The sequence below is a fragment of the Nerophis ophidion genome, linkage group LG04 (assembly GCF_033978795.1).
Source record: "Nerophis ophidion isolate RoL-2023_Sa linkage group LG04, RoL_Noph_v1.0, whole genome shotgun sequence".
NCBI classification, from domain to species: Eukaryota; Metazoa; Chordata; class Actinopteri; order Syngnathiformes; family Syngnathidae; genus Nerophis; species Nerophis ophidion.
In genome coordinates, this window is record NC_084614.1 from 1,422,501 (window position 1) to 1,443,617 (window position 21,117).

General features: G+C 46.9%; 2 protein-coding genes across 6 annotated transcripts in view; one reads left to right on the forward strand and one right to left on the reverse strand.

Moving 5' to 3' along the window:
• LOC133550681 (regulating synaptic membrane exocytosis protein 2-like) overlaps positions 1–9,155 on the forward strand; it is a 54,002-nt gene extending 44,847 nt beyond the window's left edge. For both annotated transcript variants that reach the window (XM_061896643.1, XM_061896644.1), the window contains 8 exons: positions 628–710; positions 791–961; positions 1,023–1,198; positions 3,372–3,507; positions 3,577–3,689; positions 3,764–3,865; positions 7,580–7,719; positions 7,782–9,155. In XM_061896643.1, the coding sequence (XP_061752627.1) occupies positions 628–710; positions 791–961; positions 1,023–1,198; positions 3,372–3,507; positions 3,577–3,689; positions 3,764–3,865; positions 7,580–7,719; positions 7,782–7,970 (1,110 nt within the window). In that variant the 3' untranslated portion in view covers positions 7,971–9,155. The remainder of the gene's footprint in view (positions 1–627; positions 711–790; positions 962–1,022; positions 1,199–3,371; positions 3,508–3,576; positions 3,690–3,763; positions 3,866–7,579; positions 7,720–7,781) is intronic.
• lrp12 (low density lipoprotein receptor-related protein 12) lies at positions 8,401–21,117 on the reverse strand. 4 transcript variants are annotated; one of them, XM_061896648.1, is made up of 12 exons: positions 20,951–21,117; positions 20,487–20,570; positions 18,592–18,648; positions 18,393–18,528; positions 18,125–18,327; positions 17,811–18,058; positions 17,593–17,742; positions 12,564–12,785; positions 12,231–12,497; positions 10,497–10,699; positions 10,304–10,436; positions 8,401–10,236 (listed from the first exon to the last, which is right to left on the reverse strand). In XM_061896648.1, the coding sequence occupies exons 2-12, from the start codon at positions 20,524–20,526 to the stop codon at positions 9,352–9,354; spliced, it is 2,544 nt and encodes an 847-aa protein (XP_061752632.1). In that variant the 5' UTR covers positions 20,527–20,570; positions 20,951–21,117; the 3' UTR covers positions 8,401–9,351. The 4 variants fall into 4 exon arrangements, with proteins under 4 accessions (XP_061752632.1, XP_061752633.1, XP_061752631.1 ...); XM_061896649.1 differs by having other exon boundaries at positions 20,945–21,117; XM_061896647.1 differs by having other exon boundaries at positions 20,797–21,117.

The following is a 21,117-nucleotide window of genomic DNA, read 5'->3' on the forward strand; positions in this document are numbered from 1 at the left end:
AAGTAGTGTCAAAGTACCTTAAAAAGTGGTAAAAAGTAGTGTCAAAGTACCTTAAAAAGTGGTAAAAAGTAGTGTCAAAGTACCTTCAAAAGTGGTAAAAAGTAGTGTCAAAGTACCTTCAAAAGTGGTAAAAAGTAGTGTCAAAGTACCTTCAAAAGTGGTAAAAAGTAGTGTCAAAGTACCTTCAAAAGTGGTAAAAAGTAGTGTCAAAGTGCCTTAAAAAGTGGTAAAAAGTAATGTCAAAGTACCTTAAAAAGTGGTAAAAAGTAGTGTCAAAGTACCTTAAAAAGTGGTAAAAAGTAGTGTCAAAGTACCTTAAAAAGTGGTAAAAAGTAGTGTCAAAGTACCTTCAAAAGTGGTAAAAAGTAGTGTCAAAGTGCCTTAAAAAGTGGTAAAAAGTAATGTCAAAGTACCTTAAAAAGTGGTAAAAAGTAGTGTCAAAGTACCTTAAAAAGTGGTAAAAAGTAGTGTCAAAGTACCTTAAAAAGTGGTAAAAAGTAGTGTCAAAGTGCCTTAAAAAGTGGTAAAAAGTAGTGTCAAAGTACCTTCAAAAGTGGTTAAAAAAGTGCTATACAAGTACAACCATTTAACAATTTGACCATTTCTATATCTTTGATGACCTCACAGATGAGCCTGTCGGTGAAGTCGTCACTCAGCGACGTGTCGATTAAGTCCAAGGTCCTGGACAGCCAATCGGGTCAAAGCATCAGGTGACTGGGTTGTCATGGAGACCGTGTGGTGTTCTGTGTATGGGATGTTTTAAACGCACCGTCTTCATTGGTGGCTGCAGTCAGGCAGAAGGTGTGCAGGGTCCAGCGGCTGACTTGGGGGCAGCGGCTGACTTGGGGGCAGCGGCTGACTTGGGGGAAGCGGCTGACTTGGGGGCAGCGGCTGACATGGGCACGCTGCAGACAAGTCACTCATTGGATGAAGAAGCAGAGAAGGAGTCCGAGACTTCAAAGTAGGAGAACCCACCAATGGGATGGACTTCCCACGTTCTAAGGTCTTGCTTCCCACTGCAGGGCGTCTGCTGCTCCTGCCCTCAAGTCCTCTAGTGTGGGCGGAGACATGTGTTCCCTGGGCCGCAACGACGACGACGACGACGACAAGAAGAGGCGCTCCAGTTTTGGTGCTCGCATGATGGGAATGGTTGGACTGGGAAGTAAGAGCCAGAGCACCTCGCAGATCAACCCGGAGGGTGAGTTTCTGTTTTGCTCCGCCCTCAGCTCTGTGCTGGGCCGGGTCTAGAAAGATGGCAGAAGCCAGAACCGGGAACCTCAGCTAGAACCAGAAATGTATTTACAACTAGGCACATTGTCTAAAACCAGTAACTTCACTGAGAACCAGAAGGTTCATCTAGAACCAGGAATTTCATCTAGAACCAGGAAATTCCTCTAGGACCAAGCACGTCATATAGAACCAGGAATGTCAGCTAGAACCAAGCACTTTAAATACCCAGACCCAGGAAAGTAAGCTAGAACCAAGCAGTTTATCTTGAACCAGGAAAAAGTCAGCTAGAACCAAGTACTTTATCTAGACCCAAGAAAGTAAGTTAGAACCAATAACTTTATCTATAGACCAGGAATGTCTGCTATAACCAAGCATATTATACAGAACCAGGAAATTTGTCTAGAAAAGTAAAGTCAGCTAGACCAAAGCACTTTATCTAGAACCAGGAAATATATCTAGAACCAGGCAAGTAAGCTAGAACCAAACACTTGATCTAGAACCAGAAAAAGCATCCAGACCCAGGCAAGTAGGCTAGAATCCAAGCAGTTTAGCTAGAAGCAGGAAATCCATCTAGAACAGGAAAGCTAGCTAGACCCAAGCAGTTTATCTAGAAGAAGGCAAGTAGGCTAGAAGCAAGCACTTTACCTAGAAGCAGGAAAAGTATCTAGAACCAGGCAAGTAGTCTAGAAGCAAGCAGTTGATCTAGAACCAGGCAAGTAGGCTAGAACCAAGCACTTTACCTGGAAGCAGGAAAAGTATCTAGAACCAGGCAAGTAGGCTAGAGGCAAGCACTTTACCTGGAAGCAGGAAAAGTATCTAGAACCAGGCAAGTAGGCTAGAACCAAGCACTTTATCTGGAAGCAGGAAAAGTATCTAGAACCAGGCAAGTAGGCTAGAACCAAGCCCTTTATCTGGAAGCAGGAAAAGTATCTAGAACCAGGCAAGTAGGCTAGAACCAAGCACTTTACCTGGAAGCAGGAAAAGTATATAGAACCAGGCAAGTAGTCTAGAAGCAAGCAGTTGATCTAGAACCAGGCAAGTAGGCTAGAAGCAAGCACTTTACCTGGAAGCAGGAAAAGTATCTAGAACCAGGCAAGTAAGCTAGAACCAAACACTTGATCTAGAACCAGAAAAAGCATCCAGACCCAGGCAAGTAGGCTAGAATCCAAGCAGTTTAGCTAGAAGCAGGAAATCCATCTAGAACAGGAAAGCTAGCTAGACCCAAGCAGTTTATCTAGAAGAAGGCAAGTAGGCTAGAAGCAAGCACTTTACCTAGAAGCAGGAAAAGTATCTAGAACCAGGCAAGTAGTCTAGAAGCAAGCAGTTGATCTAGAACCAGGCAAGTAGGCTAGAACCAAGCACTTTACCTGGAAGCAGGAAAAGTATCTAGAACCAGGCAAGTAGGCTAGAGGCAAGCACTTTACCTGGAAGCAGGAAAAGTATCTAGAACCAGGCAAGTAGGCTAGAACCAAGCACTTTATCTGGAAGCAGGAAAAGTATCTAGAACCAGGCAAGTAGGCTAGAACCAAGCCCTTTATCTGGAAGCAGGAAAAGTATCTAGAACCAGGCAAGTAGTCTAGAAGCAAGCAGTTGATCTAGAACCAGGCAAGTAGGCTAGAACCAAGCACTTTACCTGGAAGCAGGAAAAGTATCTAGAACCAGGCAAGTAGGCTAGAACCAAGCACTTTATCTGGAAGCAGGAAAAGTATCTAGAACCAGGCAAGTAGGCTAGAACCAAGCACTTTATCTGGAAGCAGGAAAAGTATCTAGAACCAGGCAAGTAGGCTAGAACCAAGCACTTTATCTGGAAGCAGGAAAAGTATATAGAACCAGGCAAGTAGTCTAGAAGCAAGCAGTTGATCTAGAACCAGGCAAGTAGGCTAGAAGCAAGCACTTTACCTGGAAGCAGGAAAAGTATCTAGAACCAGGCAAGTAGTCTAGAAGCAAGCAGTTGATCTAGAACCAGGCAAGTAGGCTAGAAGCAAGCACTTTACCTGGAAGCAGGAAAAGTATCTAGAACCAGGCAAGTAGTCTAGAAGCAAGCAGTTGATCTAGAACCAGGCAAGTAGTCTAGAAGCAAGCAGTTGATCTGGAAGCAGGAAATGAGGTGGGGGATCTAGAAGAGTAACATCTTGTCTCAGAGGAAGAGAAGAAGAAGAAGGTGGTGAGACTTCCTGTCCAGAGGAGCATGGAAATCGGACTGGCGGTGGAGTTCAAGTCTCGCTTCACCCGACAGCCGAGCCACGACCCGGACGCAGAGGACCCCAAGCCTGGAGCGTAGGAGCTTTCCCTCGCCGCCGCCGTTGTGGAAAGGTTCCTTTGTCACCTTGTCAATCTGTCTTTCAGTTTGATCTTTCCGGGAGTCAAGTTGGCCGCGGACAAAGACTTCACCGGCTTCCTGGAAGGACTAGGACCCGCCCAGCTGGCCGGCAGGCAGACCTTGGCCACGCCAGCCATGGGTACCCATCAGGGACTACATGGCACCAGTGAAGTGGTTCCATAGTCACTAACTGTGCTTTACTCTGCTGCTCAGGAGATATTCAGATCGGAATGGTCTACAGGAAGGAACGTCTTGACGTGGAGGTGATCCGGGCCAGGGGGCTTGTGGGTAAACAAGGCAACAAGAACACGCCAGGTAACCTTCTAGAGCAGCGCTCGCTGATCCTGTGAAATAATCTCATGAGTGCTCGACCAGGGGATGCAGTGAAGTTCTAGAATGGAGAAAAACTAGTAAAAGTCTACAGTGTGTCATGGTTCAAACACGCAAAGTTCTAGAATGAAAAAATTCTAGAAAAAGTCCTGGAATAAGTGATGGTTCAGAGACGCAAAGTCCTAGAAAAGAAACATACTAGTATTGTACTACAATATGTCATGGTTCAAAGATGCAAAGTTCTAGAATAGAAACATACTAGTATTGTACTACAATATGTCATAGTTCAAAGATGCAAAGTTCTAGAATAGAAACATACTAGTAATGTACTGGAATATGTCATGGTTCAAAGACGTAAAGTTCTAGAATAGAGAAATACTCATAATGTTATGGAATGGTTCAAAGAAACAAAGTTCTAGGTACTAGAATAGTAACATACTGGTGTACTGGAATTAGCCATGGTTTTATATATACATATATATATATATATATATATATATATATATATATATAAATATACAGTATATATATATATATAAAAATATACAGTATATATATATATATATATATATATATATATACAGTATATATATATATATATATATGTATATACTGTACATATACATACATATACATATACACACATATATATATATATACACATATGTATATATATATATATATATATATATATATATACACAGGATTGTCTCAGAAAATGAGAATATTGTGATAAAGTCCTTTATTTTCTGTAATGCAAGTAAAACCATGAAAATGTCATACATTCTGGATTCATTACACATCAACTGAAATATTGCAAGCCTTTTATTATTTTAATATTGCTGATGATGGCATACAGCTTAAGAAAACTCAATAATCCTATCTCAAAAAAATGTGAATATTTTCTCAGACAAAGTAATAAAACAAAGATTTATAACAGCAAAACATAATCAAACATTTGAAAATGTCAAGTATTGCACTCAGTACTTGGTTGGGAATCCTTGTGCAGGGATTACTGCATCAATGTGGCGTGGCATGGAGGCAATCGGCCTGTGGCATTGCTGAGGTGTTATGGATGCCCAGGATGCTTCAATAGTGGCATTGCTGAGGTGTTATGGATGCCCAGGATGCTTCAATAGTGGCATTCAGCTCATTTGCATTATTGGGCCTGGTGTCTTTCAGCTTCTTCTTCACAATAACCCACACATTCTCTATGGGGTTCAGGTCAGGAGAGTTGTCAGGCCAATGGAGGACAGTAATGCCATGGTCAGTACTGCTGCTTTTGGCACTGTGGGCAGGTTCCAGATCATGCTGGAAAATGAAATCATCACCTCCATAGAACTTTTCAACAGATACAGCTTCAGTAGCCATATTCCCATGATCAAGCCACTCCTGAACTCAAGACAACAGAAGTTCCCTTAGTCAGCAATGGTTTGGGGAGCCATGTCAGCTGCTGGTGTTGGTCCACTGTGTATCATCAAGTCCCGAGTCAATGCAGCTGTGTACCAAGAGATTGTAGAGCACTACATGCTTCCATCGGTTGAAAAGTTCTATGGAGATGATGATTTCATTTTCCAGCATGATCTGGCCCCTGCCCACAGTGCCAAAAGCAGCAGTAACTGCTGTACTGACCATGGTCTTCCTGTCCTCCATTGGCCTGACAACTATCCCGGACCTGAACCTCATAGGTCAGGGGTCACCAACGCGGGCACCAGGTCGCCCGTAAGGACCAGATGAGTCGCCCGCTGGCCTGTTCTAAAAATAGCTCAAATAGCAGCACTTACCAGTGAGCTGCCTCTATTTTTTAAATGGTATTTATTTACTAACAAGCTGGTCCCTCTTTGCTGGACATTTTTAATTCTAAGAGAGACAAAACTCAAATAGAATTTGAAAATCCAAGAAAATATTTTAAAGACTTGGTCTTCACTTGTTTAAATAAATTCATTTATTTTTTTACTTTGCTTCTTATAACTTTCAGAAACACAATTTTAGAGAAAAAAATACAACCTTAAAAATGATTTTAGGATTTATAAACACATATACCTTTTTACCTTTTAAATTCCTTCCTCTTCTTTCCTGACAATTTAAATCAATGTTCAAGTTTTGTTTTATTGTAAAGAATAATAAATACATTTTAATTTAATTCTTCATTTTAGCTTCTGTTTTTTCGACGAAGAATATTTGTGAAATATTTCTTCAAACTTATTATGACTGATATTCAAAAAAATTACTCTTGCAAATCTAGAAAATCTGTAGAATCAAATTTAAATCTTATTTCAAAGTCTTTTGAATTTCTTTTAAAATGTTTGTTCTGGAAAAATGATTTGTTTTTGTTAGAAATATAGCTTGGTCCAATTTGTTATATATTCTAACAAAGTGCAGATTGGATTTTAACCTATTTAAAACATGTCATCAAAATTCTAAAATTAATCTTAATCAAGAAAAAATACTAATGATGTTCCATAAATTATTTTTGTATTTTTTTCAAAAAGATTTGAATTAGCTAGTTCTTCTCTTTATTTTTTCCCGGTTGAATTATGAATTTTAAAGAGTCGAAATTGAAGAAAAACTATGTTTCAAAATTTTATTTTCTAGTTTTTCGTGTTTTCTCCTCTTTTAAACTGTTCAACTAAGTGTTTTTTTTCATCATTTATTCTCGACAAAAAAACTTCTGTAAAAGGAAAAAAAATGTACCACGGAATGACAGAAATACCTATTTTTATATATATATATAGATTTATTTACTAAAGGTCAATTGAGGAAATTGGCTGTTTCTGGCAATTTATTGAAGTGTGTATCAAACTGGTAGCCCTTGGCATTAATCAGTACCCAAAAAGTAGCTTTTGGTTTCAAAAAGGTTGGTGACCCCTGCAATAGAGAATGTGTGGGTTATTGTGAAGAAGAAGCTGAAAGACACCAGACCCAATAATGAAAATGAGCTGAAGGCCGCTATTGAAGCATCCTGGGCATCCATAACACCTCAGCAATGCCACTATTGAAGCATCCTGGGCATCCATAACACCTCAGCAATGCCACTATTGAAGCATCCTGGGCATCCATAACACCTCAGCAATGCCACAGGCCGATTGCCTCCATGCCACGCCACATTGATGCAGTAATCCCTGCACAAGGATTCCCAACCAAGTACTGAGTGCAATACTTGACATTTTCAAATGTTTGATTATGTTTTGCTGTTATAAATCTTTGTTTTATTACTTTGTCTGAGAAAATATTCACATTTTTTTGAGATAGGATTATTGAGTTTTCTTAAGCTGTATGCCATCATCAGCAATATTAAAATAATAAAAGGCTTGCAATATTTCAGTTGATGTGTAATGAATCCAGAATGTATGACATTTTCATGGTTTTACTTGCATTACAGAAAATAAAGGACTTTATCACAATATTCTCATTTTCTGAGACAATCCTGTATAAATATATATATATATATATATATATATATATATATATATATATATATATATATATATATATATTATAGTGATGTCCTAGAATTGATAAAGGTCTATAGTGATGCTTTTGAATCGAGAAAAGGTTAAAGTGATGTTCTAGGAGTAGAGAAAACTATAGTGAGGTAATGGAATAGAGAAGAGTCTCTAGTGATGTTCTAGAATTGAGGAGAGTCTAAAGTGATGTTCTAGAATGCAGACAGCTGAGCAGAGTACCGTTGTGCCACAGCTCCGTACGTGAAAGTCTACCTGATGGACAACGGCAAATGTTTGTTGAAGCGAAGAACCCGTCTGGCCAGAAAAAGTCCGGACCCTCTCTACCAACAACAACTGCAGTTTGAAGAGAACCCAGGAGGCAAAGTTCTACAGGTACTTGGACAGAATCCTGTGGCAACATTGCACTGCTAACCCACTATTTCACAACTCCTCAGATAATTGTCTGGGGCGACTATGGCAGGATGGACCATAAGTCCTTCATGGGTGCTGCTCAGGTTCTCCTGGACGACCTGGACCTGTCCAACATGGTGATTGGCTGGTTCAAACTCTTTCCTGCCACCTCACTGGTAGACCCCGCCTTGGCGCCGCTGACCAATAAGGAGACGGAAGGCGGGGCCAAGTAGCTGTCCATCAACATGGCAGAAAAGTGTCGGCTGTAGGTTCCACCCTCAGGTTCTGGTCCGAGGAACACACCGTGGAAATGGACTAGGAGTGAGTCAGACGAGGAACAGATGGTGGAAATGGACTAGGAGTGAGTCAGACGAGGAACAGATGGTGGAAATTGACTAGGAGTGAGTCAGACGAGGAACAGATGGTGGAAATGGACTAGGAGTGAGTCAGACGAGGAACAGATGGTGGAAATGGACTAGGAGTGAGTGAGGAGTCAGCACTCAGGACAAGATGACACAGAATCCCCAGACATGAACCTCAAAAAGTGCAGTTTGTGGATTTGGAGAACTTTCTAAGTCAACTACAAGTCAGGTCTAAATCCTTGTGTTGTTCCAGCAAGTCCAGATGAACATTTATGCTTGAACAAAAGAAAGGCCAATTAAAGACATTTGAGGGTTTAATTTGAAAAGAGAAGGCAGCCAACAATCATGCGGGTGAGAGAACACCAGAAGAAGAATAAATAACGGGAAGTAGTGGCGGCTCATCACTTGCACATCTCAACACACACGTAGAACTGGAACTAGTACTGCTTGTGACCTGGTCCTGGAACAGTTCTACACCAGTGGCGGCTCATCACTTGCACATCTCAACACACACGTAAAACTGGAACTAGTACTGCTTGTGACCTGGTCCTGGAACAGTTCTACACCAGTGGCGGCTCATCACTTGCACATCTCAACACACACGTAGAACTGGAACTAGTACTGCTTGTGACCTGGTCCTGGAACAGTTCTACACCAGTGGCGGCTCATCACTTGCACATCTCAACACACACGTAGAACTGGAACTAGTACTGCTTGTGACCTGGTCCTGGAACAGTTCTACACCAGTGGCGGCTCATCACTTGCACATCTCAACACACACGTAGAACTGGAACTAGTACTGCTTGTGCCCTGGTCCTGGAACAGTTCTACACCAGTGGCGGCTCATCACTTGCACATCTCAACACACATGTAGAACTGGAACTAGTATTGCTTGTGCCCTGGTCCTGGAACAGTTCTACACCGCAGGTCGGGAGACTCGTGATTCTCAAAGGTGGGCTCCATCTAGTGGTAGGCCAAAGAATCACTTCAATATTCCAACCCAGTGTCATGTTAGAGGAATATACTTGTTAAATAAAAGCTGCTTTGGAACGAGAAGGACTAGATGACATGTAGTCTGACGTTGGTACCTGGGGAGCCAGGTGTACTTTTCACATTGTGGCAGTTAGCAGAACTCATGTTCTATTATTGTCCAATTCCAGCTAGCATGTTTCTGCTGCGTCCCACTTTGAAAAGCCCCGGTCCAGGTAGAACACAAGCTAACAAGCTAATCAGCTAGCCGCTAGTTAGCCTGCTAGCACAGCTGCAGCAGCTCATCGTCGCTACTTTCCATCTTGCCGCCAAACTCCAGACACGCGTCCGGGATGCGAGCCGTGTGAACCTTTCCGCAGTGTTCGCAAGGACCGTCCCGGCCCGCTTGCGTGGCGTTGGCACGGTGTTGGCGCGGAGCTCGGGTTGTGTCAGGGGAGAGCGCCGGCTCTAAAAGGGGTTGTCGGACTCCGCCGAACAAAGAGGACGAGTCCGAATCTGGGATCAGAAGCTCCACATCTTCCTCTTCCTCCTCGCTGCCTCGCCGCTCGGTGGACTCTGTCCTGGTTCTTCCCGTGTCCAGTTGGCGCAGCGGGCTATGATTGGTCCAGGCGGGGTTCTGGCTGCTTCCCAGCAGGTTCCTGGCCAGCTGGCGCAGACTCTGGGCCAGACGCTGTAGGCCGGAGGCGGATGGAGCTCGGCCTTCGGAGTCGCCGCCGTGGCATACCGCGTCCGGGTTGGGGGTTACCATGGTGACCGGGCAGGCGGGGGACGGTGCCACTCTAGAAGTGTCCGGCAGGTTGATGGGGGGGGTGGAGAGCATCATGGCTACTGAACCGGAGAGTGGGGTCTTGTGGGGGAGGGGGGCAACAGGTCCAGCCACCGCACCGACCACACGTTCCCTCCCCCTCTCGCTCTCCGTGTCCGTGTCGTCAGAGTCCGGGGACAGCAGGTCTGATCCGGAGCTCCCAGTACCGGCACTGTCCTCCAGGTCCGCGGAGACCAGAGCCAAAGACGCCGACTGTCGAGACCGAGAGAAGTTGAAGATGCTGCGCCACAGGTTGCTATGGCGACAGGCAGAGGGGAGGCGCAGCGTGGTGAAGCCCAGCTGAGAACGGACTGCCAGGCGCAGGTTTTCCAAAACGGACGCCTGAGAGGCAGACCAGACGGAGAAGATGAGTGGTGACTCCTGCTGAAACATTCCTACGCACTCCTACCTGGTTCCCCGAGCACACGGGGAAGTCCTCCACAGGCGGGATCAAACCCTGAGCTATGAGCTGGCCGTATGAGGGCGGGGCTTCCCTCCGCAGCAGCTCCGCCTCCACCCTGGACAGCTGGGTCTCGAAGGACCTGCGGCGAGCGATGGGCGGTCAGACAGCTGCACAAGACAACGGGGGCGTGGTCGCTCACCTGCGCTCGAACATGCGCAGCGAGTAGAGCTTGCAGGTGCAGCCCAGCGCGATGACCAGCAGGAGGCCGCACACCAGGCTGCCGATGACGGCGGCCGTGATGACTCGGGTGGGGACCACCACGGGACAACTTTCCTCGTCGCTGCCGTCGCCGCAGTCGTCCTGAGCGTCACAGACCCAGGACTCGAACACGCAGCGGTTATTCTGCACACAAGTCAAAAGGTTTCAGACCCTCTGCTCAATGATTGGTCAAAAGGCTGTCAGGTGACTTCACCGCGCCATCTTTGCTACCAACACTCTACTCGGGGGCCAACCTAGGACCTGTTTACCCACGTCCTCCAGAGACCTAAGACGAGATTTAAGACCGTTGGACCAGAAGGGCCAACTTAGGACCTGTTTACCTGTGTCTTCTGAAGACCTAAGACAAGATTTAAGACCGTTGGACCAGAAGGGCCAACTTATGACCTGTTTACCTGTGTCTTCTGAAGACCTAAGACAAGATTTAAGACCGTTGGACCAGAAGGGCCAACTTAGGACCTGTTTACCTGTGTCCTCTGAAGACTTCAGACAAGATTTAAGATTGTTGGACTAGAAGGGCCAACTTAGGTCCCGTTCACCTGTGTTTTCTGAAGACCTAAGACAAGATTTAAGACCGTTGGACCAGAAGGACCAACTTAGGGCCTGTTTACCTGTGTCCTCTGAAGACCTAAGACAAGTTTTAAGATTGTTGGACTAGAAGGGCCAACTTAGGTCCCGTTCACCTGTGTTTTCTGAAGACCTAAGACAAGATTTAAGACCGTTGGACCAGAAGGGCCAACTTAGGGCCTGTTTACCTGTGTCCTCTGTAGACCTAAGACAAGATTTAAGATTGTTGGACTAGAAGGGCCAACTTAGGTCCCGTTCACCTGTGTTTTCTGAAGACCTAAGACAAGATTTAAGACCGTTGGACCAGAAGGACCAACTTAGGGCCTGTTTACCTGTGTCCTCTGAAGACCTAAGACAAGTTTTAAGATTGTTGGACTAGAAGGGCCAACTTAGGTCCCGTTCACCTGTGTTTTCTGAAGACCTAAGACAAGATTTATGACCGTTGGACCAGAAGGACCAACTTAGGGCCTGTTTACCTGTGTCCTCTGAAGACCAAAGACAAGATTTAAGATTGTTGGACTAGAAGGGCCAACTTAGGTCCCGTTCACCTGTGTTTTCTGAAGACCTAAGACAAGATTTAAGACCGTTGGACCAGAAGGACCAACTTAGGGCCTGTTTACCTGTGTCCTCTGAAGACCTAAGACAAGATTTAAGATTGTTGGACTAGAAGGGCCAACTTAGGTCCCGTTCAACTGTGTTTTCTGAAGACCTAAGACAAGATTTAAGACCGTTGGACCAGAAGGACCAACTTAGGGCCTGTTTACCTGTCCTCTGAAGGACCTAAAACCAGATTTAAGACCATTGGACCAGAAGAGCCAACTTAAGACCCGTTTAGCTGTGTCCTCTGAAGACCTAAGACAAGATTTAAGACCATTGCACCAGAAGAGCAAACTTCGGACCTCCAATTTAGACTTTTGACAAAAGAGAAGCATGTTTTATTGTTGAGCTGGACTAGACTCAGACTGGTTACTTAGGAAGACCAAAGACCACAATTGCATGCTTGCCAGCACAGCTGCACACGTCCTTGGTAGCAAAGATGGCGCCTGTGGTACTCTTGCTACACCACTCTGTCTGCTGCAAGGTTCCCTACCTTGCAGTGGAAGTTTCCGGGCTGGCAGAAGAAGCAGTTTTTCTCATCAGAACCGTTGGGGCAGCGGTTCTGGTAGTTGCAGCGGTCCGATCGAGGATAACAGGCGCCGTTCCTGGAACAGGGGAACTCCTCCTCCTGACAGGTGGAACAGTTGAGCTCGTCGCGGCCGTTGGGACAGTGCCAGTAGCCGTCACAGCGCTGCTGCTCCGTGAAGCAGCCCCAGTTGCCCCCGCAGGGCAGCTCCCAGGGCAGGCAGAAGCCGTCCACCTGAAAGCCACAAGGACCGCTCGAACCCTGAGGTCCACATCCCACCTGGGATTGTGATCCACCGACCTGGTAGGTGACGTTGAAGCCTCTGGCGGCGTTGATCTTGTCGGCGTAGAAGTGGATCCGCAGCTGGCCAGATGACGACACCACCACCAGGGGCGCTCTGGAGTCGAAGGCTGTCAGCACCCGGAGAAGGCGGCGAGGGTTCTCCTCCAGGCCGTCGTAGACCTTCACGTAGTCGCCGTAGCCGGTGCCGTCCAGTTTGAAGTCGGTGAAGCGCAGGATGACCTAGGGGAGCAGCTGTTTGACACGGGCGCTACAGGAATCAAGTGTGGCGCCGACACACTGCCGCTGACCTTTGCTAGCCAAGAACTTGCATTCGCTTTGGCAACAAATAACAAACCTGAAATAATATTAAATGTTTTCAATGCCAACCTTCGTATTTTCACACCTTCTCACAAATGAGTAAATACCAGGGCTGTCAAAGTTAACGATATAATAAAACATTAACTATTAATTCCTTTTGACCCTCGGACCGTTCTGTAGTGTGAGGACGTCTCATGGCGTCCGGCCACCGTTCAGCCTCAAGCGGGAAAATAGCCAGCAGAAAAGGTAAGTTAATGGGACTTTCAAAGTGGTGACAAGTGGTTCTCCCGCCAACACAAGAGCATCTTATCTTCCACGTCACTGCAGCCAATGCAGGCTGGCGCGCTTCCAGAGAGGAGGAGCTTCACGTTACAACTTGAATCTATCAATGTTCATTTATATAGCCCTAAATCACTAGTGTCTCTGCAACTGCTTGGGTCAGATGGAATAAGAGATCCGCAGAAAGGAAAGACAGAGGCAGGAAGTCTTTAGTCTAGTCGTCAAAGCAACCACACTTCCGGCTTCACAATAAAAGCACGAGGCGCCACATCCGCTACAGTGACAAAATGTTGTCATGTAGTCTGTGATATTTCTGCCTACATAAATGTTAGTACATCACTTGAGGACATTTGGTGGCAGTGGCTGGGATTGATAGTCATCCATGACAGAATGTTTATCAGGATCACACATTGTTGCTAGGGAAGGTTAAGACATTTTCATGCAGCCAAACAAAAATGAATGTAATGTACATAATATTCATTCAGGTAGAAATATCACAGACTACATGAACAAACATGTCTGACAAAGCATTTTGTGAAACTGGAAGTGTAGCTCCTCTCCTCTGAATGCGGGTGCTCCTACAGCAGGAATACATTTCTACAATTACTGGCAAGACACCAACGCACTGCAGGTATTTCTGCAACTGTCATTTTTGTGTTGAGTTGTTCAGCAAATCAGAATGTTCATTAATAACATTTCATGCAAGCAAACTAATTGTCCCGTCACAGTGTTAAAACTTGGACATCATCCGTTTGAGGTACGCTAATTCATGATGAAAAATATTATCAAGAACTAATTAATGATGAAAAATGTTATCAAGCACTAATTATGATGAAAAATGGCATCTATCTGCGATCAACTAGCAATGAACAAAGTGTAATTAATGAATGTCCCGCTCCCGGGTATACTTGTTGTAAGCCCCGCCCCCAGGCACCCATGTCCAAGCACTGCCATTAGTTTAAAATACAAAACATGAGAAAAATGTGACGCCTAGTCTGGGACTGCCTTAGTTTTAGACCAGTCTCCCCCCAGCCCAGCCTGTTGTACCTTCAGAGTGCAACGACAACAAAGTGCTATCCTGTCCTATCAGCCGGTTGCCTGGCTACCAAACGTTGTCCTATCAGCCGGTTGCCTGGCTACCAAAGGTTGTCCTATCAGCCGGTTGCCTGGCTACCAAAGGTTGTCCCATCAGCCGGTTGCCTGGCTGCCAAAGGTTGTCCCATCAGCCGGTTGCCTGGCTACCAAACGTTGTCCTATCAGCCGGTTGCCTGGCTACCAAACGTTGTCCTATCAGCCGGTTGCCTGGCTACCAAAGGTTGTCCTATCAGCCGGTTGCCTGGCTACCAAAGGTTGTCCCATCAGCCGGTTGCCTGGCTGCCAAAGGTTGTCCCATCAGCCGGTTGCCTGGCTACCAAACGTTGTCCTATCAGCCGGTTGCCTGGCTACCAAACGTTGTCCTATCAGCCGGTTGCCTGGCTACCAAAGGTTGTCCTATCAGCCGGTTGCCTGGCTACCAAAGGTTGTCCCATCAGCCGGTTGCCTGGCTGCCAAAGGTTGTCCCATCAGCCGGTTGCCTGGCTACCAAACGTTGTCCTATCAGCCGGTTGCCTGGCTACCAAACGTTGTCCTATCAGCCGGTTGCCTGGCTACCAAAGGTTGTCCTATCAGCCGGTTGCCTGGCTACCAAACGTTGTCCTATCAGCCGGTTGCCTGGCTACCAAAGGTTGTCCTATCAGCCGGTTGCCTGGCTACCAAAGGTTGTCCTATCAGCCGGTTGCCTGGCTACCAAACGTTGTCCTATCAGCCGGTTGCCTGGCTACCAAACGTTGTCCTATCAGCCGGTTGCCTGGCTACCAAAGGTTGTCCTATCAGCCGGTTGCCTGGCTACCAAAGGTTGTCCTATCAGCCGGTTGCCTGGCTACCAAACGTTGTCCTATCAGCCGGTTGCCTGGCTACCAAACGTTGTCCTATCAGCCGGTTGCCTGGCTACCAAAGGTTGTCCTATCAGCCGGTTGCCTGGCTACCAAAGGTTGTCCTATCAACCGGTTGCCTGGCTACCAAAGGTTGTCCTATCAACCGGTTGCCTGGCTACCAAAGGTTGTCCTATCAACCGGTTGCCTGGCTACCAAAGGTTATCTTATCAGCCGGTTGCCTGGCTACCAAAGGTTGTCCTATCAGCCGGTTGCCTGGCTACCAAACGTTGTCCTATCAGCCGGTTGCCTGGCTACCAAAGGTTGTCCTATCAGCCGGTTGCCTGGCTACCAAAGGTTGTCCTATCAGCCGGTTACCTGGCTACCAAACGTTGTCCTATCAGCCGGTTGCCTGGCTGCCAAAGGTTGTCCTATCAGTCGGTTGCCTGGCTACCAAACGTTGTCCTATCAGCCGGTTGCCTGGCTACCAAAGGTTGTCCTATCAGCCGGTTGCCTGGCTACCAAAGGTTGTCCTATCAGCCGGTTGCCTGGCTACCAAAGGTTGTCCTATCAACCGGTTGCCTGGCTACCAAAGGTTGTCCTATCAACCGGTTGCCTGGCTACCAAAGGTTGTTCCATCAGCCGGTTGCCTGGCTACCAAAGGTTGTCCTATCAGTCGGTTGCCTGGCTACCAAACGTTGTCCTATCAGCCGGTTGCCTGGCTACCAAAGGTTGTCCTATCAGCCGGTTGCCTGGCTACCAAAGGTTGTCCTATCAGTCGGTTGCCTGGCTACCAAACGTTGTCCTATCAGCCGGTTGCCTGGCTGCCAAAGGTTGTCCTATCAGTCGGTTGCCTGGCTACCAAACGTTGTCCTATCAGCCGGTTGCCTGGCTACCAAAGGTTGTCCTATCAGCCGGTTGCCTGGCTACCAAAGGTTGTCCTATCAGCCGGTTGCCTGGCTACCAAAGGTTGTCCTATCAGTCGGTTGCCTGGCTACCAAACGTTGTCCTATCAGCCGGTTGCCTGGCTGCCACAGGTTGTCCTATCAGTCGGTTGCCTGGCTACCAAACGTTGTCCTATCAGCCGGTTGCCTTGCTGCCAAAGGTTGTCCTATCAGCCGGTTGCCTGGCTACCAAAGGTTGTCCTATCAGCCGGTTGCCTGGCTACCAAAGGTTGTCCTATCAGTCGGTTGCCTGGCTACCAAACGTTGTCCTATCAGCCGGTTGCCTGGCTACCAAAGGTTGTCCTATCAGCCGGTTGCCTGGCTACCAAAGGTTGTCCTATCAGTCGGTTGCCTGGCTACCAAACGTTGTCCTATCAGCCGGTTGCCTGGCTGCCACAGGTTGTCCTATCAGTCGGTTGCCTGGCTGCCACAGGTTGTCCTATCAGTCGGTTGCCTGGCTACCAAACGTTGTCCTATCAGCCGGTTGCCTTGCTGCCAAAGGTTGTCCTATCAGCCGGTTGCCTGGCTACCAAAGGTTGTCCTATCAGCCGGTTGCCTGGCTACCAAAGGTTGTCCTATCAGTCGGTTGCCTGGCTACCAAACGTTGTCCTATCAGCCGGTTGCCTGGCTACCAAAGGTTGTCCTATCAGCCGGTTGCCTGGCTACCAAAGGTTGTCCTATCAGTCGGTTGCCTGGCTACCAAACGTTGTCCTATCAGCCGGTTGCCTGGCTGCCACAGGTTGTCCTATCAGTCGGTTGCCTGGCTACCAAACGTTGTCCTATCAGCCGGTTGCCTGGCTACCAAACGTTGTCCTATCAGCCGGTTGCCTTGCTGCCAAAGGTTGTCCTATCAGCCGGTTGCCTGGCTACCAAAGGTTGTCCTATCAGTCGGTTGCCTGGCTACCAAACGTTGTCCTATCAGCCGGTTGCCTGGCTACCAAAGGTTGTCCTATCAGCCGATTGCCTGGCTACCAAAGGTTGTCCTATCAGTCGGTTGCCTGGCTACCAAACGTTGTCCTATCAGCCGGTTGCCTGGCTGCCAAAGGTTGTCCTATCAGCCGGTTGCCTGGCTACCAAAGGTTGTCCTATCAGTCGGTTGCCTGGCTACCAAACGTTGTCCTATCAGCCGGTTGCCTGGCTACCAAAGGTTGTCCTATCAGCCGGTTGCCTGGCTACCAAAGGTTGTCCTATCAGCCGGTTGCCTGGCTACCAAAGGTTGTCCTATCAGTCGGTTGCCTGGCTACCAAACGTTGTCCTATCAGCCGGTTGCCTGGCTGCCAAAGGTTGTCCTATCAGTCGGTTGCCTGGCTACCAAACGTTGTCCTATCAGCCGGTTGCCTTGCTGCCAAAGGTTGTCCTATCAGCCGGTTGCCTGGCTACCAAACGTTGTCCTATCAGCCGGTTGCCTGGCTACCAAACGTTGTCCTATCAGCCGGTTGCCTGGCTGCCAAAGGTTGTCCTATCAGCCGGTTGCCTGGCTACCAAAGGTTGTCCCATCAGCCGGTTGCCTGGCTACCAAACGTTGTCCTATCAGTTGGTTGCCTGCCTACCAAACATTGCTGGCGGGGTTTTGATTCCACTACCAAGTGGATTTACCTTCCTGTGGTCCCCGGTGTCAACCAGCCAGGTGCAGTTACTCCCCGGAGGGTAGAAGTCGGGATAGTTGGGAGAACTGAAGGAGCCGTAGAAGTTCCTCAACCAGTCGCCGCAGGTGGGGACGTCGCAGTCGATCTCGTCTCCCAGATCCTAAGAGAAGGTCAGAGGTTAAAGCCAGCAAGTGGAGGGAAAAGCCAAAGTGGGAGGAGCCAGTTGACCTGACAGTCTATGCTGCCGTCACAGCGCAGACTGTGCGGCAGGCAGGTGTAGATGCGGGTGTAGCGGGACAAGCAGGGGAACTGGTTGAGGCTGCAGGGCTGGAAGGAGAAGGGCGAGTCCACGCACAGATCCTCGTCGGAATTGTCGCCGCACTCGTCCATGGAGTTGCAGCGCCACCAGTCGGGGATGCACTTGCCATTGGAGCAGTGGAAGTGATCCACGTCACAGCTGGAAACATCTGCCTTACCTAGGGCCACACGTCACGGCTCAGTCGCGGGCCAGTCTGCACACACGGAACACGTCCTGATCTCACCCGCGACGTAGGACAGGCGGAAACCTTTTCCTGTCAGAGCCTCGTCAGAGCGGAAGTGAATCCAGACGTGGTCCTGCGAGGAGATGTAAGGCGGCGGCAGGGAGGAGCCGCACACTCGCAGTCCGTCCAGGTTCTTGTAGCTGCTGATGGACATCCAGTCCGACGAGCAGCGGTGGGAACTCTGCAGCTCAAAGTCCTGGAAACTACACGCCAGGAGGTTTTCACGGGAGCCGCCGCCGCCTGCCACCCGCCCCTCGCCCGACTCTACCTTACGGTGATGGTGTCCCCGGGGCGGCCTCGGATGTTCCAGCTGCAGTTCAGGCGCGGCGGGTACTGGAAGGGCCAACCGGGGCTGGTGATGACGCCGCTGGACGCCCTTAAGAGCTCGGACGAGTCGCCGCACGCTGGAAGGCAGGCAGAGTGAGCCGGGAGCCACAAAAACAAAAAGTGTCAAGGTGTGACCTCACCGCTGGAGATCCCAGACACAAAAATGTTTTGGTTTCTCTGAGAGGCGGCGACGCATCCTGCAGACACAAGAAACACACGTGAAGACCGGACGCCATCTTAAACCACCATCAAGTCCACAAGTTAGCCCTTTCCGCTTAGCACTAGCATCAGTGCTAACCAACGTTGGAATGATGCAACACTTTCAAGAACTCTATTCTTTTTGGACACCACGGTATTCCTTTTCCCTCAAACATCTGCAACCCAAACATCAACATCTGCAACCTAAACATCAACATCTGCAACCTAAAACATCAACATCTGCAACCTAAAGACATCAACATCTGCATCCTAAAACATCAACATCTGCATCCTAAAACATCAACATTTGCAACCTAAAAACATCAACATCTGCATCCTAAAACATCAACATCTGCAACCTAAAAACATCAACATCTGCAACCTAAAACATCAACATATGCAAACTAAAAACATCAACATCTGCAACCTAAACATCAACATCTGCATCCTAAAACAACATCTGCAACTTAAAAATATCAACATCTGCAACCTAAACACATCAACATATGCAACCTAAAAACATCAACATCTGCAACTAAACATCAACATCTGCAACCTAAAAGCATCAACATCTGCATCCTAAAACATCAACATCTGCAACCTAAAACATCAACATATGCAACCTAAAAACATCAACATCTGCACCCTAAAACAACATCTGCAACTTAAAAACATCAACATCTGCAACCTAAACACATCAACATCTGCATCCTAAAACATCAACATCTGCAACCTAAAAACATCAACATCTGCAACGTTTACATCAACATCTTTAACATCTGTAATCCAAACATCAATATCTTCAACATCTGCATCCTAAAACATCAACATCTGCAACCTAAAACATCAACATATGCAACCTAAAAACATCAACATCTGCACCCTAAAACAACATCTGCAACTTAAAAACATCAACATCTGCAACCTAAACACATCAACATCTGCATCCTAAAACATCAACATCTGCAACCTAAAACATCAACATCTGCAACGTTTACATCAACATCTTTAACATCTGTAATCCAAACATCAATATCTTCAACATCTGTACTCCAAAACTGCAACATCTGCAATCCAAATAAAAATCTGCAATCCTAAACATCAACATTTTCAACATCTGCAATATCAAACATCAACATCTGCGATCCAAATAAAAATCTGCAATCTAAAACTTCAACATCTTCAATCCAAAACATCAACATCTGCAATCCATAACCACATCTTCAACAGCTGCAACCTCAGTATCAAACATCAACATATTTAACATCTTTATAACAAACAACATCTGAAACCCCAAATCAACATCAGCAATCAAAAACATCAACATCTATAATTTAAAGCAACATCTTCAACATCTGCAATCCAATTGAACATTTTAATCCAAAACATCAACATCTGCACTACAATTAAACATCTGCAATCCAAATAAACATCTTCAACATCTGCAATCGCCCTCACAAGACTGACATGACAACGTTTGGCTTCATTAGTCGGACCATGAACGATTCATCGCTGAAGGTGTCAGTCATGAACGATTCATCGCTGAAGGTGTCAGTCATGAACGTTTCATCGCTGAAGGTGTCAGTCATGAACGTTTCATCGCTGAAGGTGTCAGTCATGAACGTTTCATCGCTGAAGGTGTCAGTCATGAACGTTTAATCGCTGAAGGTGTCAGCCATGAACGTTTCATCGCTGAAGGTGTCAGCCATGAACGTTTCATCGCTGAAGCTGTCAGTCATGAACGTTTAATCGCTGAAGGTGTCAGCCATGAACGTTTAATCGCTGAAGGTGTCAGCCATGAACGTTTCATCGCTGAAAGTGTCAGCCATGAACTCACCTGAGAAGATCAGCAGGTAGACACCTGAACAGACGGCCATGGTGAAGATGCTGCATCCAAGGTCACAAACTAGCTAGCAGTTGGCTGCAATGCACAATGGTTAGCAGTTAGCTTAGCACAAAGCAGTGTTAGCAGTTAGCTTAGCACAAAGCAGTATTAGCAGTTAGCTTAGCACAAAGCAGTGTTAGCAGTTAGCACAAAGTGAAGCTAAAGCTAGTAGGAAACAAAAGAGGCTCCTGCAGTTAGCCAGCAGTCTCCATGGCAACAAGAGTAATAATAATAATAATAATAATAATGCGTTAAGGCCTACAAGTGTATAAAGTCATGTTGAACATGCTAAGAAGCGGCAGTTGGCTGATGAAGAGGCCGGCTAGCAGCTGCATGCTAGCGGGCAGAAGCGAGCAGCTGCTCCGCAATCTTCCGTCCACGATGAAGCTAGCAGGTTAGTCCACAAATACCCTCACAAAAGCGGCTACGCAACACCAACAACGTCGCTGTCGAGTCGCATGTTGTTGGCTGCAATTTGCTTGTAATTCTGTTGGTTTCTATTGTATTGTGTTCTATTCTATTGTGTTCTTCTGCCTGGCCGTCACACACAGGCCCCGCCTCCCTCGCCGTGACGTCACACAAA